Source organism: Pezoporus occidentalis, unplaced genomic scaffold (genome assembly GCF_034315485.1).
Source record: "Pezoporus occidentalis ecotype Australia unplaced genomic scaffold, CSIRO_AGI_Poc_V1 ctg124, whole genome shotgun sequence".
NCBI lineage: Eukaryota > Metazoa > Chordata > Aves > Psittaciformes > Psittacidae > Pezoporus > Pezoporus occidentalis.
Window position 1 is genome coordinate 1,831,200 of NW_026913038.1, and position 22,877 is coordinate 1,854,076.

The following is a 22,877-nucleotide window of genomic DNA, read 5'->3' on the forward strand; positions in this document are numbered from 1 at the left end:
GTTCACCCCTTGGCTTAGATGAGTGCATGGGTACTGGTGAGTATTGGGATGCTGTGGAGATGTAATTGTGCTTTCATGTGGAATTCGGACCAAGCTGCTCCATTAAGTGGCTTTCCACACACCAGACAAGGAACTCCACTTTGTGCTGAGCAGTGGTGCTAGAAGAAATATATGCGGTCTGATGATGCAGCGCAGCGAAGCCTTGGATCCACCTGATCTCAGAGGAAAAGAGGGCATAGGAAAGCATGTCCGCCTGGGCTGAACTAAGCAGCTTTCTCTGTCCTTGCTTGTCTGTGGAGCCAGGAATGCAAGATTTACAACATCAGGGCAGCAAGAGACTGAGAGAAGGGAATGGAAAATGCTGTTGAAATGATTGTCAAGGTTGTGAGCCAAGGTCAGGCTGTGTCAAAGAACAGGCATTTTGAGGATGTGCCAGATACAGCAGCAAGAGGTAGCTCTGGAAGAAGACCCAGGATAAGAGACCTGCCCTCTGTAGGAGGTATGTAGTTTTGCAGTACTTAAGCTGGGTAGAGGAAGGAAGGGGAGCAGTGTGACAGGTCTTTTGAGTGATGGCCTTGAATGGCAATCCACTTCTCCCTGTTCACAAAGCACAAATATCTGGCTTTGCCCATCCTGCCTAGCTCTGACATTCCCTTCCCTGTGCGGTTCTGGAAGCATTGACGCTAAGATCCTGGCATGTGAAACGTGCAGACTGGCCAGCTGTTTGCAGAACGAGAGAGGATGGGTTTAGGCTGAAAGAGCAGGGCTAGAGCATGCTGTGCCACACTGAGCAGTGTGGGCCCAGTTGTTAAGGCAGCATTGCTGCTGACAAACCCTTTCAGATCTGAAGAGGGAGTTGCTGTCGTGTGACTCCTAGATGCATTTTAGTTTCCCATTCCATTAACATGTGAAATGTGGCTATCAGGGTTCAAACCAAGGTGTCCTAACAGCTGTGGTAGAAAGCGGCCCGAAGGATGCAGTTCTAAATCCCTCATACCTCTGTCTGTAGCAAATCTGTGTGTGTGTGTATTTTGAAACCTTAGCTACAGAAGGAAGCCAGTGCCACTGACCACAGGACGGGTGGTGCTTGTTTACCAGCACCCTGCCGCTCCTGACCAGGGACCTTGGGGACCATGAGAGGGGTGATACCACTATATGTCTGTAACACCGGGGTCCCAGCATAAGCAGAAGCTGTAGCTGACATTGTTTGCCCATTCCAGTAGCTGATTAACCCTGCTCTTGTTCTTCGTTACAGTGACCCCTGCAACCCTGAGGTCACTGCTGAGCTGAGCGGAAGAGGGAGCACCTATGTAGGAATAGGAGTACCTGAGCTGTAAGCAGTCCTTGGAGCACCAATGGCTGGTGCAGCTCCTGGAGCATTCCAGGAGCCAAAGCAAGCGTTTGGGCGAGAGGGTTGCCTTGCTGCAGACCTCATAATTCCCAGCAGAAATAGAGCTGCAAGAGCAGAAGTATCATAGCAGTTAGCTTGAGAAGATGCTATTGTGTGTAGAGGCAAAGGTGGCTGTTATGGTTTTAGATGGTCTTCTTACCAATGCCATAGAGACGTTTCCCTTCCCTTTGCCAGGGCTGTGTGGTAGGGTGGCAGCAGCTTATGTGCTCATTATCAGTATCCCACAGGCTGCATCACTGCCAGCCTTCCAGTGAGACTGTAATGATAGGCTGTACACTGTGTGGGATGTTGGACTGGCAGTAGTTCGTAGCTGGGACTTTGCTCTTTTTGTGCTTAATAAAGGCAATTTATAACATTTACCTTTGTATTGTGTGCTTTAATAATACTGCCAGTGCACCTGTGCATCACTGCTCCACAGAGCTCACATGGCTTTAAACTATCCCCAAATAAAACATACTGCTTTATTCAGGGGAAACAAGCAAAACCGACCAACAAAATAAAGCACCAGGCAAAAGAGGCATCATTATCTGACTAGAATACCAGCTCCAGGTTCTTCTAGCTTTAAACTTTGGGAGATCCTTATGTCCTTATTTTTCGCAGGATAATCATTTAGAGGGCATTCAGCTTATCCTACAAGCTTTAGTAGCACCACAACTCAAGCTGATGTTGTCCCATACTGAAAACGGTGCAAAACTCCCTCATAATGGTTAGCTGAACATCTGCCACCAGGCAGGCTTGAAAGTATGAGAGTGGTGGCTGCTGCTCCTGCAGCACTTTGAATTCCTCACAAGGTCTTTCAGTTGTACAACAGTCGGTATGGCTTGGTGACCCAGGGAGGAACTGGTAGCTGCACACTGAGATCACTCAGCTAACTGCAGTGAGCTGGGGTATTGAAAAAATGGCAGAGTCCTTAAAATGTTCTTGCTCAAAGCCCTTGGCTAAAGGCATCCCTTTGGTGCAGCATCAGTGGCCCTTAAGGCATACTAAGACATGCTGATGTGTTGCCTAGACTGTACCAGAGGGGTCTGGAAGTTGGTGGGATCATCATTCTTAGCTCTTGATTGCCTGTCCTGAGAAAGCGGAAGGCAGAGTTGCAGTATTTTGTAGTAGATCTTTAGGATACCTGTTGCTGTCCTTCAGCTAACAGTGTCTGAGCAGGTCCTATGAACACATTGGAAGGTGTCCTTTGACCTTGGGATGCCTATTGACTTTGCCCATGAGGGTGAGGTTGGCCTTCATCTTTGGAAACTCATGTGTTCTAGCAGGATGCTCTTTCACTTGTAGTCAGTCAGCGCTGTGATACTCATACAGGACAGGTGCTTATGAGACTCACAGGCAGGGTGGTGGTGTAAGTGCTCTCCTGCACTATTCACTTTGGTGTTGACTAGCTGGTTCTTCTAGCACAGGCGCTTGAGTACTTCTGTGCCTCTATTTTACATGGAGGTAAAATGTGTGGAGACAAAGTTGGGGAATGCCTGTCTCATTTGCGGAGTGCCAGCTGCAATAAAGTTTTTCATTTGCATTTCCAGTGCATGCAGGATGCTTCAGACTATCCCAGCCTGCCTCATTTATTCCTATGCAGGGCAATGCCTTTTTTCCCTCAGCCATGACTCTTTCCTCAGAGGGGGGTTACGCACAGAAAAATAATTGTGTTGAATATGTGATTTTTTTTTTAACGATTTAGTAATTTAAGAGTTCTTTCCTTGTCTTTTGGTGGAACTATATGGGGGATGTCCTCTCCAGGGTGGGTAACATACAGACTGCCAAATCTCTGTTATTTGTTTAATGGCTGAATTTGTCATTTCCAAGTGGACAGGACCCACTGACATCCCTGATTCTGGATTTCTTTTTAAAGGGAGAGACATCAGTTCATGGGACTGCTGCCAGCCCCAAAGAGGGAAATGAAGAGGGGTCAGAGAATGACCATGGCGTGCCTTCATCTAAAAAGATGCAGGGGGAGCGTGGAGGAGGAGCAGCTCTCAAGGAGAACGTGTGTCAGGTAGTGTCCTTGAAGAAATCTCTTTGAAACTTTACCGCTCTAAAGTGGTTTTGTGCAAGTTCTGGAACATACCTAGGCTTATCTGGTCCAGATAAGCCCAGGTAGCATCAAGGTGCTTTTGTAGGATTAACCAACTCTTTATTCTCTGAATTGAGTTTTCTCTGCAATTTACTCCCCTCCTGCTGAAGTTCACAGATTTTTAGGGAGATGTGACCAACATAGGATTCATTTTAGCCAGTACATGGTAGCGGGGACTGGATGGCAAATGGCAGTGGTGGTGCACAAACCACCTGAACTAACTGACATGAGGAAAGCTTAGCTTTTTTCTGGTCCCTGCTGGCCAGCACATGGGTTGCTACTGTGTGGGATGAGTTGGGAAGGAGGTTGCTCAGATTTGACGTTGTGTTTCTTTCTCTGCAGATCTGTGAGAAGCCAGGGGAGCTGTTGCTGTGTGAGGCACAGTGCTGTGGTGCCTTCCACCTGCAGTGCCTTGGGCTCTCCGAGATGCCAAAGGGCAAATTCATCTGCAATGAGTGTTCCACAGGTAGGGCAGCTTTTGTGAGTGCAGGACAGGGTGCTTGCTGGTGCTTCCTTTGCCATAGTATTGTGCCTGCAGTAGAGCTATTAGCTAGCTTTCAGTCCTCTTGATTATGGGCTTGATGTTTGATAATGACTTTCTAGTTAATTGGTCTTACCGTTGATTCAGACATGTGGGGTGTGAAGAAGTGAATGATGTCCAGGATTCATGAAATCCTGGGAAAGAGAAGGGGAAATTTTTAGCTGGGACTAAGGAGAGAGGGCTGGTGGGGAGGATGAGTCTGGAGCAGGCTGGAAAGGTGGTGTCGTGGTTTAAACCCAGTCAGGCAACTTGTTCACTCACTCCCCCCCCCCTTCTTTCCCTCCCCCTACTCCCAGAGGGATGGAGAGGAGAATCAAAAGAACGCAACTTCCACAGGTTGAGATAAGAACAGTTTAGTAACTAAGGTATAACACAAATCACTACTGCTACCACCAATGATAATAATGATAAAGGAAATAACAAGGGAAGAGAATACAACACCTCAGCACCAGCCGACCAATAACTTGCCCCCCCAGCCCGACCAAGCACCGACCGATACCTCCTCCAACCCCGCAGTCCCACAGCCCTTCCGGCTAACTCCCAGTTACCTCCTGGGCATGATGTGCTGTGGTATGGAATACCTCTTTGGTCAGTTTGGGTCAGGTGTCCTGTCTCTGCTTCCTGCTGGCTTCCCTTCCTCCCTGGCAGAGCATGAGGCTCACAAAGTCCTTGGCCAAACCAAAACATCCTTGTTATCAGCTCTGTTCCCGAGCTGAAAGTCAAAACACAGCCCTGCACCAGCTACCAAGAAGGAGAAAAATGACTGCTACTGCTGAACCCAGGACATTATCCACCCCTTATTCCATACCATTCACGTCATGCTCAGATCCCAGATTTTCAATATACCATCACTCTTATCTTAGTGCATGGACCAGTCCCTATAAAGCTGCTGAATCCATCTGGTCCATGATGTCAGGTTCCATCTCTTGTAACAGTCTTCCAGAGCAGGAGAGACTGTGTGCAGTGTTCACACTCGTGAATAACCCGGGCAGTAGTGTCTATTGCTAAGTCCACCCTTCGATCTTGAGTCCATCTCTATGTTGCATCTCTGCTCTGATGGCCTGAAGTGCCATGGGCCCACCAGGCTTAAAATAATTCACTGTTCCCTTAAGCAGTTTCTGCAGCTTGTTGCTGGGGACTCCATACAGCTGCCTTCCATCTCCAATGCTTCCAAAGCACTGGAGGGGCCCAGTGGACTAGATACTTGCCCATACTGTCCCACATACCCTGCCACTCATGACTATCCAGCTTTGGGGAAAATCTCTTGGTCCCCCTATATTGTCATCTAACCCCAGACAAGACCCAAACCTGACTCTGCTTAACTTTTGAGATCAGACAAAATGGTTGTGGGTAGCACACAGTCTGTGTGTGTGCCAACATGCTGATCCCCATCACAATCAGCAGGCAGGTCCCAAGGATACCCAAAGGCCATTCAAAACCTTCAGAACTCTCAAACGATGCTGCTGTACGTGTCACTGGGGCTGGTGTAGCTGCTGTGCTTGCCGGCTCTCCCACCACCAGCTTCTCTTTTCCTGAGTCCAGCTCTTCCTCCTCTGCCTTGCTGGGAAACGCTGCGTGGTCTCCTGCATCCTCCTGGGGCTCGGCGGGCGGCTGCCGGGGAATGCTCTCAGCCATCACGGGGCTCGGCTCCTCTGCTGCCTTCTCCCTCTGCTCGGCAGCTGCCTCCTTCCTCTCCTCCACCCGCAGCCGTCCCCTCGCGGCCTCTGGCCCCGCTCCCGCCGCCGGTTGCTCCCCAGGGCAGCTCTCCCGGGCAGCTTCAGCAGCCGCCGGCTCCCGGGGCCGCTCCCCCTTGGCCCCCCGCAGCCTCACGAAGATGGAGGTGAGGACGAGGGCCAGGACGGTGAAGAGCAGCCGGACGGCCAGGTACAAGTCCACGGCCACGTCCGTCCCGCCCTGCTGCTGGAGCCCGCCCGTATTACAAGTCATTGCCATAATGCACAGTGAGACAAGAACCTTAGCCCAAGCCCCACACTTGATAAACACACAGCAAATACTGCCTCTAAGTAATGTACTCCATTCTGAAACTGTGAGATCAAGAGGAACAACTCTGAGAGCCAATAAATCGTCATTGTGACGAGTGACTATTAATCCAGTCAGATCTGTTGTTACCTCAACCCTTCTTGCCCCACGTTGGGCGCCAAAAGAACTGTCATGGTTTAAACCCAGTCAGGCAACTCGTTCACTCACTCCCCCCCTTCTTTCCCTCCCCCTACTCCCGGAGGGATGGAGAGGAGAATCAAAAGAACGCAATTTCCACAGGTTGAGATAAGAACAGTTTAGTAACTAAGGTATAACACAAATCACTACGGCTACCACCAACGATAATAATGATAAAGGAAATAACAAGGGAAGAGAATACAACACCTCATCACCAGCCGACTGCTAACTCGCCCCCCCCAGCCCGACCAGGCACCGACCGATACCTCCTCCAACCCCGCAGCCTACCAGCCCTTCCAGCTAACTCCGTTACATCCTGGACATGACGTGCTGTGGTATGGAATACCTCTTTGGCTAGCTTGGGTCAGGTGTCCTGTCCCTGCTTCCTCCCGGCTTCCCCTCCTCCCTGGCAGAGCATGAGGCTCACAAAGTCCTTGGCCAAACCAAAACATCCTTGTTATCAGCTCTGTTCCCGAGCTGAAAGTCAAAACACAGCACTGCACCAGCTACCAAGAAGGAGAAAAATGACTGCTACTGCTGAACCCAGGACAAGTGGGAATGTCTTAAGTAGGGTTGTCAGGTTTTGGTTTTCTTCTTACTATTCCCTTGCCTGATACCACAGCTAGAATAATACTTTTATTTGATCTGGAGTTCTGTTGCAGCTGCAGGCAAAACGAACCTGCTCCAGAGACCTGTGATTTGGGATAGGTACAGTCAGTTGGAAAGTTGTGCTGTGCTAATATATAGCCTGGTGGAAGTGTCAGATCTTCATTTAGTCCTTTTGTGTGCCTGATGTTACATCTGCTGCTCTTTCTTCAGGGGTCCATACCTGCTTTGTGTGCAAGAGCTGCGGGGAAGATGTAAAACGGTGCTTGCTGCCCCTCTGTGGGAAGTACTACCATGAAGCCTGCATACAGAAGTACCCACCCACAGTCATGCAGAACAAGGGCTTCCGATGCTCCTTGCACATCTGCATGACTTGTCACGCTGCTAACCCAACAAACATCTCTGCATCTAAAGGTACCAAAATCTCGGAGGGTGTTCTAGGAGATGCGGTCAGAAGCCTTTTCTTTGTTTCATGTCTAGTCTACTAGCTCTTTAAGTGGATTTTCTGTCCTTGACACAGTGCTTTGCTGGAGGGAGAAATAGCTTCTCCCAGGGGAGTGGAAGGGGAGGTGTCAGTGTGCGAGGTTACTGCTCATCAGCACTCCTGATGGTCAGACATGGCACTAAAATGTTCTCTTCTGTCCAGACGCCTGGATGCCTGCACGTCCAACGGTGCCACATTGCCTCTGGCTTTTTTAACAAGTCTCTGGAGCTGTACTGACACTCTCATGTTTCTCCTGCCTACTTTTCACTGTGCTGGTGCTGCAAATGGTGCCTGCTTAGCAGCACTGGCTATGGAGACAATGACACAGAGAGCAACGCAGTAAAAACTACGATATTGTTGTAGTTCTCCTTTTTTTATAGTGCAGACTCTTGTCTTGTAGTGACACCCTTGGGTTGAGACTCTCGGGCAGACATTTGTTTGAGCTGTTGGCAGCAGAACCTTGACCTTTATCTCACATGATTAAACTTAGAATTTTTATGTGTTTGTCTTGTATATCTGCTTCTCAAGCTGCCTTCCTTTAAATCCGTGGTATCTTAAGATGAGCAACAAGAAGACCAGCTCAGTTTTTATCCTCAGGGTCTGTGTTAAAGGTGTTTGGGGGGATTTTTTCACCACATACCAGTATCTGGTGTAGAAGACAACGCAGGCCTTAAAGGCCACAGCTGACAGCTTCCCTGCTGACCATTTACGTTGTGTTCTTCTGGCCGCTGCTTCTCAGTGGTCAGATTTACCCCTTTCCTCCCACCTCTTCTTGTTTATGGTTTCCTGTGAGGAACTGAAAACAGGCTCTCCAAAACCTTGGGTTAAATTAGGCCTGTGGGCAATTTTAAATTCTCCATTTTGGAATTTCAGGGTAAAATCTGATAAAGTGGAAAGGCAAGTGCTGATGTTTTCAGAAGCAGCACAGTTTGGTTTCATTATGTGCAGCCAAGCACTTGGAACACCCCCTCTGTAATTACTGTCTGAGCTGATTTACTAATTATTTGTGTATGATAGGAAGCAGTCCCAGTCTGTGAACTCTTGAACTGTTTCTGCATAGCATGCAGGAAGATTTTCACTTCTAAATAATAACGATTTTATATATGTTAGATACAAACATAAAGGATATTCCTAGTTCTACTTATGTTTTGTTAAATAACTGAAGAATCTAGTGAGGATGTCATGGACAGGCAGTAAAAAAGGTCAGTTTCCTTTTCACCTACAGTTGATCGTTTTGAGCGCAGGTATCAAATAGAGGCTGGTTTTGGCCAGAAACAAGAACTGATTGTCCTTTAGAGGCTCAGTGTGCTCCCAACATGTTCTGGTCCTAGGCCGCCTGATGCGCTGTGTGCGGTGTCCCGTTGCGTACCACTCCAATGACTTCTGCCTCGCTGCTGGCTCCGTGGTGCTCGCCTCCAACAGCATCATCTGCCCCAACCACTTCACTGCACGACGGGGCTGCCGCAACCACGAGCACGTCAACGTCAGCTGGTGCTTTGTCTGCTCGGAAGGTGAGATGGTCTGTGCTGGGCCCCCTCTCACCAGAGAATGCCCGCACAAGAAGCTATTAGCGAGGCAGAAGCTTTGACCACTCAGAATATGCCGGTGAGATCTGCAGAGAACAGATTGCTTTCTTATGCATTCCCATTTAAGTCCAACTTAAGGCTAGGACTTTTTCCTGATCCTTACAAGGATTCTTTTTGCAGCATGAGTAGGGCACAACTTTTGAAAAGGGTGTGCAGAAGAGCATCATGCCCTTTTCTCAGCTCTGTCTCTCTGGAAGTGTGGAGTCCAAGGCTTCTGCACAGTGACTGATGAAATCCTTCTCCTTTTCTTTGCAGGGGGCAGCCTCTTATGCTGTGAGTCATGCCCGGCTGCATTTCACCGTGAGTGTCTAAACATTGAGATGCCAGAGGGAAGCTGGTATTGTAATGATTGCAAGGCAGGCAAAAAGCCACACTACAAGGAAGTAGTCTGGGTGAAAGTTGGGCGCTACAGGTAGGTGAAGGTAGAACAGAGTTGTCCCCATCTCTTCTTCATGCAGTACTCATGGTGATCGAGGTGAGAAGCTGCTCCTCTCTGCAGGGTACAGTGCAGCAGCCTCTGGCTTTTTTGCATTCAAGTAGTGGCTGGTAAAATGCGTGCTCTTCTCCTCCAGTAGCCTCTTGTCTCTCCCACCAGCTGCACTGGTAGCCGTCACACACTTTTTTCCCCACGTATCCATGAAGTAGTGTGCTTCAGAGTTGGTTGGAAGCTGGGAGTCCAGCTGTTTCATCAGCCCTTCCCTGTGTTGCAGGTGGTGGCCAGCTGAGATTTGCCATCCTAGAACGATTCCTGTCAACATTCAGAAAATGAAACATGACATCGGTGAGTTCCCTGTGCTGTTCTTCGGCTCCAAGGATTACCTGTGGACCCACCAGGCCCGTGTGTTCCCTTACATGGAAGGTGATGTGAGCAGCAAAGACAAGATGGGAAAGGGCGTGGATGGCATATACAAGAAAGGTAACTTGTCTTTGTCCAGGGAGGTGCATGTTCTTTTCCTCTTCATTCCCATTTGCAGAAGTGACTTTTTTGGAACAGAGAAATTTTCTTAGGGCTAAAGTGAATTTAAATCTGTAGAATGAGCTGCTGCTTATCTGTCATCCAGTGCACTCAGTGTTCATTGGTCTGACCCCCAGAGAGGGAGAAGGGTGTGCAGATCTTGAATACTTCCCCAGCTCTGACATAGCCACTCTAAATCTGAGTGAGCTGCTGCTTTGTCAGCTTTCCTGTGTCACATACAATCATTATCTCTGTATAAAAACACACTTGGGAGTTGTGAATGCAGCTGCCTGACAGTTTGGATGCTTCATCATCCATGGGCAGGTCCCTTACTGTAACTCATGTGACTGCACTGGCTGGTGAACCTCTGCCTCTGAAGTACACAGCCAGGGAGTTTTGCTTGTGGAACTGGAAGCACCGGGTGGACACTGGCCCAGCTTCCTGTGAGCAGAGGAAGTTTTTTCATAACACAGCCTGTTCTCTCACATAGCTCTTCAGGAAGCTGCAGTAAGATTTGAAGAGTTGAAGGCTCAGAAAGAGCTGAGACAGCTTCAGGAAGACAAAAAGAACGACAAGAAACCACCTCCCTACAAACACATCAAGGTGAGGGTGGGGGGGGGGGTCAAGTATGGAAGAGAAGTCTTGAGCTGTTGGTGCAGGTGATATACAGGTATACAGAAACATTGCTACTGTTAGGGCATTTGGCTGCATTTAAAAGTTACTTTGGTCCTCTTGGCATCTTCAGTCATCCTCCACAGAAAGGATTCATGTATGCGCAGTGCTGTATGGAAGCTGGAGACTAGTAAGAGAGGTACTCTGATTTACTGGAACAGATCTGGACATCTCTGTGCTGTCCCACGTCAGTTGTGTGGTCTGAAGAAATGTCTCTACCTGGAGAACTTAGGGGAGAGTGCTAGTAATACACAGTATGATCAAGTGCTGTGTGCTGCTCATGGCAAGGAGGGCATCCCAGGACAAGCGATGGTCAGGGTGCAGTGGAGCAGAGCTGCATGGAGGATGGTAGCTCACAGTATCTTGTTTCATCCCTGCTATTGTTCTGTATCTCTTTTTGTATGAGTTGGTGACTGGACAGAAATACTAAAGCTGATGTAGCTTCTGGAATACCATAACAGCCATTCTGCTGAGTTTTGGGGGAACTCTTCATGTTTGGGCTGTATTTTGTGGTAGATCTAGAGCAGCAATTGGAGTTCTGTAGGATGGAGGTGATTTGAGGGGAAGGCTGGGGCCAGGCAGGTGTATGTGTTTGAGGTGTGGGTCCAGACTGATCAGAAACCTGGTGACTCAGGACTGTTCTTTTTTCATTGCCTCTGTCAGCTCTTTCCCTTTTTTTATGTGGCAAACTATGAAAGCTTTACTGACTGCTGGTGGTTTTTTATGTCTAGCTGGGACTTCTAGGCAGGCGGTTATATCCTGCGTAAGTTACTGTACAGTATAAAGAACATAGCTGAATGCTGTGGCAGCAGTATTGGTTAGGCAGCTTCAGTGGAGGAAATACAGTTTCTCATTAAATGTATTTTTAAGCTTGTCTGTGGCCACAACACAAAGGAACTTTGGAAGCAGTTTGGAGCCTTTGAAATACTCTTTTAATATAAATAATAACTGTCATGGTTATTAGCCGTGGCAGCTCTCATGAGTGCAAGCTCTTTGTCTCTGTGAAAGCAAAGCAGTTTGCAGGAGCATACAGTGGACTGGAGAGGCTTTCAGGGTGGAATAGCTGGAGCTGACTGTATCTGCTCCTGTCCTGACCTTCTAAGGAGATCAGCACCTGGTTCATTCCAAGGAGACACGAGAGTCTGCTGCAAAATATACTTGGGATCCTTCATCACATCAGGGTTGTGGCTAGTCCATGCATTGCCCTGTTATGGAGCTGGTTTGGAACTAGCAGTGCCTCAGAGGAGAGTAAGGCAGGCCTGCTGGGCACTTGTGCGTGCTGACACTGTGATCACTTGGAGTGGCAGTGCCAGAGCCAGCAAGGACACTGCTGCCTGGACTGACCTGGTCCTGTGACTGTCATCACTGAGTAAGAGATGGAAAGCACCAGAGGAGATCACAAGAGTGACAAGGAAGGTGGGAGGCATTATTAGGAGGAAGGGGAGACTATGCTGAAGAAGGGGTTTCTGCAAGGTTTGCTTTTAAACAGAGAAGGAGGATCCAGGGCAGGCCAGCCTCAGGCAGGCTGCCAGCATAGAAACCTTGCTCTGTGGGTAGAATTAGGTAAATAATGTGGGGGCTGGAATAGTTGTGCTAAGTGATCCCCTCCTTTTGTGTTCTGAGAGAGGAGAGGAAGCCAATGGTATTGCTTACCCAGGCAAAGAACAGAGAGGAGCTTTTCTTCAGTGTCTCTCTCCAAAGTACTGACTCTGTTGCCCACTTTTCAGTGTTTGCTGCCTTTAACCAAACCCAAAGGACCCTGCTCCTTCCACAGACATGCCAGTCACTTCTCCAGCTGGTGCTGCACTCTGCTTCCTTCTGGAGCAGTTTTTAGAGAGCTCCTTGCCTTAACTCTGAGCTCCTCTCTGGGCCTTCCAGCCGTAGCCTTGGATGGTTTTTCTTTATTTCTATCTGCAGGACAGTGGGGCAGGAAGCTGACTGCTTGTGGCCTGGTGCATAGGTAGGCCCCGTGCACTCTGTCATGAGCATAACAGCCCGGTTCTGATAGTGACAGCTGAGAGCACAAACCAGCTCGAAGGTAACAGGTTAAACAAAACAGGACTGTAAGGGAAAGCTGAGGAAAAGGGCTCAATGCACAGAGGCCAGGAAAGGTGCTGTTTCACATAGAAAATGGTTTGGTGTTGATCACAGGTATGGTGTGCACCCAGCAAGAGTGCTGCGCCACTTGAGTTGGATGTAGACACAGAGGTGATGGGAGGGGGACACTTGGCAACCTCCCTCCCCTCCGGAATCACAGAACGCACACTGCACCAGTGGTGCTAATGGGGGACCTGCAGCCTCCTTAGCTCTTCCCTCTAACCCCATACCTCTTGAAATAGTGTGCCCAGAAGCACATCTGTACTTGTGTCTTGCTGCCCCTTGCTGTAACTCACACTGCAGCCTGTCAGCTTGTGGACAAGGGTTGGGTATAGAAGTGGCTAGCAGGGTAACTGTTGTTCTTGAGAGCTGACATCCTTCATGTGTGTTCAAGGTGAACCGGCCGGTGGGTAAGGTTCAGATCTTCACCGCAGACCTGTCTGAGATACCACGTTGCAACTGCAAACCGACAGACGAAAACCCGTGTGGCCTGGACTCTGAGTGCATCAACCGCATGTTGCTCTATGAATGCCATCCCCTGGTGTGCCCCGCTGGGGAGCGCTGCCAAAACCAGTGCTTCTCCAAGCGACAGTATCCTGAGGTACAGATTTTCCGCACACTGGCACGAGGCTGGGGCTTACAAGCCAAAACAGACATCAGAAAGGTACCTTCTCTGTTCCTGCATGTAGTTTTCTCTAGCTGCTTCTCTCTTATTCAGCGTTGGTTTCAATAGATCGGAAAAATTCCTGACTTCCATAATTCGAAGATGACTTCTTGCCATAGAATGCTATTTAGGTAATGGATGAGTTTAACTTTCCCAGTCCTGACAAGAATGTTTTGGCTCAGATAACCAAGAAAATGGTTTGCATGTTGTTATCCCACGTGGTAAGAAAGATGATTGCTTGATCTGTCTGCTTGTATGGACAGCGGGCTTTGAGTACACCAAAACATTGGCCTGAAGACTGTGCTCAGGTTTTCCATATGGGGAACAGTGATTATACCTCCCACATTCTTGAATAACCAGGCTTTTCCAGCATGAGAATCTTGTATCAGAAACTGAAATCAGGGCTTGGCTCTTAAAAAAGGGTAATGTCTTGGAGATGGCTGTTGTTATTGCTGAAACTGGTATCTCCAGCTACAACATTTGTATTTAGTTTTAAAATCCAAAGAATAGTAGTTCTGTGGACACACGTCTGTGCTGAATGAAAAGGAAAAATGTTAAAGAGAACCCCAAAGCTAAAAAAGGATGAAGTGAAACAGAGGCCAGATAGCTTAGTAGGAGAAGAATGTCTGAAAAAGGAGTAGTGCCAACGTGCTATGGGGGAGGGCTTGATAGCAGAAGGAGAAATGTGAGTCTCTCCTCTTAAGGCTTTGCTGCTTGCTGTGATACAAGTTAAAGGGTCTCTCTGCTGTTCATGTGCCTGGAAGTTATGTGTCACTTTCAGCAGACAGTGTGGAAACAGCAAAACTCAGTTATTTAATAGAGACACCTATTAGCCCCACTGCAGCAGAGTTGGTGTTCCCTTTGATGGCTGGAGTGTGGTCTCTGTGGTACTTCAGTGCAGGGAACTCCATGGATCTACTGCAGGAGCAGTTGTCCTCGGTGCATCATGCTGCTTGGTGTGGTTGGTCCCCAAAGGGGTATTGTTTCATGCTGGAATGTGGTTTTGCAGTGCTTTGAGCTTTTCAGCAAAGAGCTGGTTTTTGTGGTTCACTTCTGCGCTATCCCTGAACCGTAATTCTTTCCATAGCACAAAGATGGCTGTTGTTTAATTTATTTCAAGTTACTTCTTGAGTGTATGAAAGGGATGTATGATTCAGGGCTCTTAGTGAAGATTATAGGTCAGACTGGCTGCAGAGCACATGGAGATATTTTTATGAGAAGGTTTCCACAAAGGAAACAGGAACTAAGTTTTAGAACAAAGATGTATGTCCCTTCATCCTGGAGGGAATTTGTCTCATCTTACCAGCTTGTTTCCTCCCTGGCAGGGTGAATTTGTTAATGAGTATGTTGGGGAGCTAATTGATGAGGAGGAGTGCCGAGCCCGAATCCGCTATGCTCAGGAGCATGACATCACCAATTTCTACATGTTGACACTGGATAAGGTATGTAAAGGGATTTTTTTTTTATTTGTTTTTGCCAGGATAATTTATAGAAGTAAAATGACAGCAAGGAAGGCACAGAGTGGTCTTCTCCAGCAAGTGAAATCGGTGCTAAGAATTTGGTATCTTCAGGATGCTTCCCAGCAGCTGAACTCTGTAGAGTCCAGACCTGGGCTGGTGTGTGCCAGGGAAGGCATCAGCCTTCAGATACACAAAGTACCAGGCACAGTGAGGCCTTCATTTTAAGTTCAGATCCCAGGTCTTGCTGACTTAAGTAAAGCAGTGGAGTTTGTTACACCCACAGACTCCTCAGTGGGTCCTGGAAGCCAGGTTGTTGGTATGAGCTCCTGGCTTACAGAGGTAAGTACTTGTCGGATGCTTTCCATGCTTTTGTCACTTAACCTTGTGAAGATTAGAGGGAGACCATGCAAGCAGGCACAGGAAGCAACTCTCAGGTGTGAGACAGGATAACAAGGCAACTGCTTTCTGGCTCTCCCCTCTTGCTGGAAATTCACAGACCATATATTGTTCTCCTTGTTTGTCTGATGGGTGGGAGCAGGGGCAAACCCAAGTGTTAGTATCTGTCCCATTATTTCAAAAGCAGATCTCAGTTGCAGCTGCCCTCTCCTCTCCAACACAGACTAACAAAGCGGTAGTATGCTGTAGAGAAGTGTACCTCACACATTACATACTGTTCCTGTTTTATACATTGACCTACAAGAAACAGGAATTGCTGTTTCACTTTTAAGCAGAAGTTGGGGTCTGGAACCACCAAGTGCTGCCTTAGAAGCTTAGTTAGGGAGAGTTAACTTCCCACAAAGCAGCAGTAGGATTTCCCTGGCTGTTCAGGAGCTCTTGTATCTTGGAAAAGGAAGATGAAGCCGTGCAGGAGACTGTTTTTCTATGTGATCTGCCAGTGTGTGGAAACCGGTTGGGTGTCTGTTGATTTTTTCCAGGCAGCACAGCGACACCTGTCACTTACACTCGGTTAAAACACATGGATGAACTTGGATGCTTCACGAGCATCACCAAATGCCTCTGATGTCACGCGTTTCAGTACTGGTTAATGCTTTCTTGATATATAAACTGGGCTGCAATGGTCTGAGCAACAAATAACAGTTTCTTAACTGTGTGTTTCTGATTTTTCTTTCTTCCCATTCCAGGATCGAATCATTGATGCTGGGCCAAAGGGCAATTACGCTCGGTTCATGAACCATTGCTGCCAGCCAAACTGTGAGACTCAGAAGTGGTGTGTGAACGGTGACACGCGGGTCGGGCTCTTCGCAATTGTAAATATCAAAGCTGGTAAGAAATCTTGCTCTGGCAGTACCTGCAGTTAAAGCGTGGGAGTGTTTCTGTAAGAAAGGGGAGGGTTTGTAGCTCCCTGGGAAGATGGTTAATTTTTGTTTTCCTATCAGTATTCATGAGACTTAAGACCAGCACTGACATAATGAAACACATCCATGGTATAAATAGAGGTTCCTAGTTCTGATTTACAGGGCTGAGAAATGGAACTAAGCATGCTACAGGTGGGGTGGAATGCCCGTTTTAGCTGTAGCACATGGTAGGAGCATGGGGTTGCACTGAACTTTCAATCCACACAGATCCATGGGAGATGAATAGTTGGTATCCTTGTGTGTTTGTGACAGTCATTTGTGACATTGTGTTTCAAAAGTGCTTTTATTTCAGCAGTGAGCCATTCTGCCCCATAGCTCATTACATCTTGCTTGGTCTTGATCTGCTTTTGTGCCAGGGACTGAGCTGACTTTCAACTACAATCTGGAGTGTTTGGGAAACGGAAAGACTGTTTGTAAATGTGGTGCCCCAAATTGCAGTGGCTTCCTAGGAGTACGGCCAAAGGTATGATGTCTCCTTTAAGCATTTGTTCTTCCATGTCACCTTCTTTCATAGACATGCATCATTTGTTGCAGAGATCTTAGGAAGGGTAACAGTGTGGCCATGAGAACAGTGCTTGAAATGAGCTGAATATTCAAGTTTCCATGCTGAGAGAACAGATCTTAGACCTCAGTTATACAAATTGCTAGAAATAATGAAAGGAAATTGTATTTTACACCAAACGAGTAAATGAAAGATTTTTTTCAGAATTTTCTGTTTATTATCATGGTAGTTTTCGTGGCACTAGAGGAGCAAAGGACAGGCATGGGAAGGACTTCCTTTGGATAACCAGGAAACCACAATTCAGCCCATTTCCCAAAGTAGAGGCCTGAGTAAATTGTGGGCATGCATGAAAGGCCAGCAAACTTGCATTCCTTCAGACTGGAGGTGCTTTATTCTACATCACCATCTTTGCTGCAATAAGAAACTTTGTTTTTTTTTCCTTCTATTAATTAAGCAACTGAAATTTACACATCAGACAGGCATAAGAAATGCCATATATATAGTAGAAAAATCACTAGCTTTTAGAACTCGCTGGCTTTTGAGAGCTTCATTTTGTAACTGCAATGTTGCAGTAACAGGAATTGATTTCAGTTACCTCCTTGTATAAGCTGGTTCTCACTGGGGAAAGGAAATTACAGGAGCAGTTGGCCGAGTTCCCAGCTGTCACCAGCAAAATCCATGTCTCAGCTGTTGGATTGTTTCAAGAGCTTCACCAAATCAGTCTGTAATCCCTCTGCTCTGGTATGTGGACACTGGTGGCTTACCCACAGTTAAGGGTCAAAAGCCCTGTTAATAGATACGGGAGGTTTTGTGAATTCTCCAGAAAAGTTAATTCCTCTGCAGAACGAAGTTATGATAAAAAAATATAAATAATTGATGTCTTAAGAAGTTGCCGGGTGAGCTGAATTGCACATCTGATGTACTTAGTTCCTTTTTTGGGGGTTGAGATTTAAAGTTCAATTGATTTTGTGCTGCTCCTGTGTTATACATGGTTTGATAGTCATTTTTACCCTGAAATTGTAGGTTGCATCATGGAAATCAGAGAAAGGTGCCCTTTAGTTGGCATTAATGTTCCATTGTGATGCCTGAGGCGACTCGCTCTATCTTGATGAGATGGGCTAAGAAACAATGCCCAAGAAAACAGTACCGTGGGGGGTGGGGGAGTGGTTTTCTTTTCTTTTTTTTCAAATTCCTCCCACAATAGATGCATTTTTAAGCTTCCTGAAGACACAGCAAGACAAGATTATGGTGTAGCTCAGTCTTCAAAGTGACCTTGCTAACTGGGACTGGGGAAGAATGCTTGGAAGTCTATTGTATTGAAGTGTGAATCCCTTGGTCCAGCTGTTAGACCTTGCCTTAGACATTCAAATTAGCTGTGAAAGGTTTTTCTTGTTCTCTTTGTGGTTAAAAAGCCGAGGTACTAGACGCTGATAATAGGTGGATTGATTTCACTGGCTGCATTTTCAGTGATAAGAAAGGCTTTACTGGTCCCCATTGTCAGTGTGAATGGTGGTATGGAAGGAGAACTATCCACAGGTAGAGGGGAAGGAAACAATCCAGAGCTGTAACTCCCTAGTGGCAGGACAGCTGGATAACCACTGTTGCCCGATTACGAAATTGTAGGTCTGCAGACAAAGGTTTTAAAATGTTTTGTTGGTTTTGGGTTTAGTCTTCATATGAGAGCGATGGAAATAGTGCCCAATATTTATGCAGAACAAAGGATGCAAAAATCGCCTTGTAGGTGTCTTCTCAGCACACAGATGTTTTGTGCCAAGAACCCATTATTTGGACATAGATATGTGAAAAATGACATAAAATTTAGCTAATGTCTATTTAGATAAACTGAATGGATAGTGCTTGGGTAAGGTCACTGATTGGGGACAATTAACATCATCTTTGTGGAGTGCTTGGTACAGTGCGAGGCTTAGCCTGGAGAGGATCTCTGCTAAGGAGGTTAGGAGTGGTCTGAAGAACTAGTCTGAAGGGAGAGGCAGCCTTTGAGGAAGCCTTAGGCCGGAGAGCACTTAAGCCATTTATATGCCAATCTGGGGACCAGTTGTGGTTATTTCATTACTACCTGTAACACAGTTTTTGGAAGCATGGTAATATAATTGTAATAAAAGGGTGTTGGAGAGGATGGGGCTGTTACAAAGGAGTAACTGAGTATAACTGGGAATGGGCTGGAGTTCAGAGATTCAGTACACCAGAGTACAGAGTGCACACCTGAAGGGTAATAGAAGCAAATCTTCCATGGTCACGAGCAGCGGTGGAAAAGAAGCTGTTGAGCAGTTCAGCTGCTGCAGGACTGAGCTACTGTTGTGATGTAGTTGTGAAAAAGGCAAATGGTGGCAGTGCTTTGGGAGGGAATTCCTATTCTTTTGGAGAAGCGTTGATGTCATTGTACACAACATGTGAGGCATCATCTGAAGTAGTGTGTTTGGGAGAAATAAACTCCCTAGGGGTAGAGAAAAGCAATTAGGAAGACTGAGGGTGCAGACTGTAACTTTGGTTTATGAGAAGGAGAGTACGTCCCTGTGCTTACTTCAGGGAGAGAGGAAAAACTGTCTGGAAAAGAACAGCATTGACATGAGAAAAATACAGGTCTAAACTGATCACAGATAAATGCAGACTGAAAACGGGAAGAGGAGTGAGGAATGTCAAGAAGTGCAGGAAGGCTTCAGAGGGACTCTTCGTAAGTCATGGATGCAAGGAGATGAGACTGCTTTGAGGGCATGAAGCATGTGAAAGGTGGCACAAGCTCAGTGACATCAGGCAGCCCCTGGCTCCTCATTCTGCTGTTGCTAATTGTATATATCCCACGTTTAAACAGGCTTTGGTGCAGGGTTTCCAGGCTCTTAAAGAGAACTATTTGCTGTAGTAGATTGGTTGCCAAATATTAAGAAGTATGTAGAGATCCTACATACATGCGCTTTCAGGTACAGCGGGCAGTGGGGTTTTTGTTTGCAGGGTTTGCAGTTACCTCCGCTGTAACAAGAAGGGAGGAGATGGAAGGGGCAGAAACCTGCATTAATTGACATTGTCTCACCCACAGAGCCAGCCCAACCTCAATGAGGAAAAGTCCAAGAAGCTAAAGAGACGCCCGCAGATGAAGCGCAGGTCGCAGGCGGAGGTGATGAAGGAGCGAGAGGACGAGTGTTTCAGCTGTGGAGATGGAGGGCAACTGGTTTCTTGTAAGAAGCCAGGCTGCCCCAAGGTGTACCATGCAGACTGCCTCAACCTGACCAAGAGACCTGCAGGTCAGTGCTCCTCATGGCTAGGCTCTGCTTGGGTCGTGGTGTTGACTCGGTGTCCCAGGTGCTGCTCATCACCTTGCACTCACTTCACAGCATCTCAGGGTTTAGAGAAATCTTTCTTACATGGTCCGTATGATACAGCCCTAGTTTTCACCCCAGTGTGCCTGCAAAAAAGTGAATTAATTGCTCAAGGGGCACCTGGTTCTTGCCTGAAAAATGGTACTTATGAGCCGACCCCATCCTTGGGGCCTGGCAAAGGATAGTCCCAATGACAGTTGAGATACTGGTTCCTCAGATTGGCTATTTTCCCAAAGTTGAAGGCCATTGAGTGAGTTGAATGGTGTAAGGAAAAGCACTGGTGGAAAATAGGAGTCACAGAAGAATGTGTTAGATGTCTGAACAGCCATGAGGTCATAGTAAAGGAAGAGAACAGTATCAAAGCATCTCCTAGTTTGTGGTGAAATGGGGGCAGAAATTTGAAATAAAAAGAGAAAATATTCCAAAAGTACTTCTGGTTGGGTACAGACAAAGAAACAGGCTCTGTGTATGAGTGATAAACCAGCTTTGAGTTCACTAATAGGTTACTAACGGGAGTTTCTGCAACCTTTAATGAGTGTTCAGCTTTAGCAATGCTCAAAAAGTGAAAAAGTGTGACCTGAGTCTTGGTAGTCCAGTTAGCCTGATGTCTGCCAGGCCAGGAGCATGGGAAAGCTGATACAGCATCGAGTTCCTGAAAAATTAAATGGTAAGAATATAATCAGTACTAGATGACAAGTTTTTAGGTACAGTAACTCATCAACCCTAATTTAGGAGCTTTTGCTAAGATGATAAATTTGGTTAATACAAGCAACTGCATTAAAATAATTTGTTTAGGGGGTTGTAAATCTTCTGATTCAATACTGAAAGCGTTGTCGTAATTAGAAGCTCCATGTGCAGCTCTGCAGTGTTTCTGAACCCATTGGAGGCAGGTGAGAAACATGGAGCTGAGTGAGCTCTGGAAGTAACTGTCAAGAGTGTCTCACTGCACTACAGGGAGCGAGAACTGGGTGTTCAGCATCTCTAGCTGTAACTTGGCAAGAGGTGTAGGAGGGCTAGTAGAGTATTTTGTAGCTGACAGAAATTATGCTGTGTGTTAAGTCTGGGGGAGAATAAGGCATTTGTATGGAAGAGCTTGGGTTGCTCATTGAGCAAACGCTGTGAAAGCCAGTGAGAATGCAGGTTATTCCTATGGAACGTCAACATTCCAGGTGAGGGAGCCCTGAATATCACCTTCCTGTTTATTTTCATGTGCTAAAACAGGGCTCTGTAACATCCTGGCAGGTTTTCCCCTGCTTCAAAGTCCCCAGTAAAGGAGAATCCAGCCTTTCCCTTGCTTTCCATTTGAAACGTTTCTCCTAACAGCCTCATTTGAACAAAGGTTTGCCAGCTCTCCAGTATCCAGTTTTTTACATACTGGAAGGCTGTGATCTCTCTTAGTCCTTTTCCAGCTTAAACAAACACAGCCTCTTCTTGCAGCTCCTGTTCTACTGTTCTTGGTCTGCTCTGGACTGTGTCCCGTTTGTCTACACATTTTTAGACCTAGTAACTTGATTTTTAGCAGCATTGCAGCCAAGGCCTTGCTAACCCCAGCAGAAGAGAGTAACATACTTTGTGTTTTAGAGAAGGTTTCTCAAGAAATGAGGTCTGACTTGTTTTGCAAAAATAACTTTTAATGTTTGTGATGTCTATGATTTGCCCTTTCATCCTTGAGTCCTTACGCTGATTGCTTTTCACATACTTCCTTTCTTCCTCCTGCAGTCCTGCTTTACATTAGTCTTTATTTAATTGCACTTTCCTGGTGCAAGAGCATCTGTCCAGTTTAAATTCTGAGCCTATCTAGCCGCATATCCGCAGTCCTTCACAGTCCTGTTGTTATCTGCCCATTTCTGCAAGACTCTTTGCTGTTCTGCTTCCAGAAATGTAAATTCAAATACAGACTAAAATAGACTCCGGCAGGATGTCACTGAAAATGCCTCCTCAGTTTGCCAGGAGATCATTAATACCTGGGTTTTTGAGAATAACTTTTCAGTCAGTTGTAAGCATTTTACTCCTGGGCTGTTATTTTCATAGCCTGTTCCTTAGAGTATCGTGCAGGACATGAAAGGTTCAGCACTTTTTCCTGCAAGTGTTTCCTCTGCCAGGAGCATTGCTGTGGAGTAATTGGAATTTCCTGCTTGTTTGCATCTTACTAATTGTGCGATCTTGCTTCCAAGAGCTCCTGGCTGTCTCTGGAGAGGCCGATTATTCATTAGGCCTTTTATCCTGTCAAAGACCATTAGAGTGGTTTGATAGGATTTATCTTTCCTGCAGTATACTGGCAGCTTTTGACTTCATTTTTCCATCCTTACAAATGACCTCTGTAATAATAGCCTCAGAGTCTTTCCAGTGGCCAAAGTGACTGTTGAGTGTGGCTCTCTGGAATGTTGATGGTGTGGAGGGAGCAGCAACAGCCTGTGCTGCAGCACCATGAGCCTGGAAGGGGTAAACCATATGTAGTGTTAAACATTCCTGCTCTGAAAAGTGCTGAAAAATTGGAAGAGACATAGAAAAGCGATGTACCTATTTTGGGACTGGAACAGAAGCCTTGGACAGGCTTCAAAGGAGAGGAAGAACATGCTGCATGTTGTCTTCAGCCCTGGGGGAAAATCAGCATGAGAGAGGGGAGTGGAAAACTGATGTTGCACAAGTGCATTGAGAGATGCGCACAGCTACTCAGTGCCATGCTGCAGTCGTGCTCTCTTCCAGCCTCCCTGGAAAATGCTGGTAGCCAAAGCCACAGATGCATGGGCCTGGTTCAGGGAGGATGGGAAGTGCTCTGGCCAGACTGGTGGTGCAGCAATGCTCCATCACTTGTGCTCTGAGCATTTGCCTGTGTGAGGGCTGCTCCCTAGGAGCTGTGCTTCCCTGCAAAGCAGGGAGCCGGGTGGGCATGGAGGAGCATGGGGGCAGGAGGCGTATTTGGAGGGGCAGCTACA

At 46.9% G+C, this 22,877-nt stretch overlaps 1 protein-coding gene across 3 annotated transcripts in view; it reads left to right on the plus strand.

Moving 5' to 3' along the window:
* Nucleotides 1-22,877, plus strand: part of NSD1 (nuclear receptor binding SET domain protein 1) — a 65,923-nt gene that overhangs the window by 33,660 nt on the left and 9,386 nt on the right. For all 3 annotated transcript variants that reach the window (XM_062607601.1, XM_062607602.1, XM_062607603.1), the window contains exons 11-22: nucleotides 3,267-3,410; nucleotides 3,831-3,954; nucleotides 7,027-7,227; nucleotides 8,629-8,808; nucleotides 9,139-9,295; nucleotides 9,594-9,799; nucleotides 10,329-10,441; nucleotides 13,002-13,271; nucleotides 14,597-14,713; nucleotides 15,874-16,015; nucleotides 16,464-16,570; nucleotides 19,662-19,866. In XM_062607601.1, coding sequence (XP_062463585.1) covers nucleotides 3,267-3,410; nucleotides 3,831-3,954; nucleotides 7,027-7,227; nucleotides 8,629-8,808; nucleotides 9,139-9,295; nucleotides 9,594-9,799; nucleotides 10,329-10,441; nucleotides 13,002-13,271; nucleotides 14,597-14,713; nucleotides 15,874-16,015; nucleotides 16,464-16,570; nucleotides 19,662-19,866 — 1,966 coding nt within the window. The remainder of the gene's footprint in view (nucleotides 1-3,266; nucleotides 3,411-3,830; nucleotides 3,955-7,026; nucleotides 7,228-8,628; nucleotides 8,809-9,138; nucleotides 9,296-9,593; nucleotides 9,800-10,328; nucleotides 10,442-13,001; nucleotides 13,272-14,596; nucleotides 14,714-15,873; nucleotides 16,016-16,463; nucleotides 16,571-19,661; nucleotides 19,867-22,877) is intronic.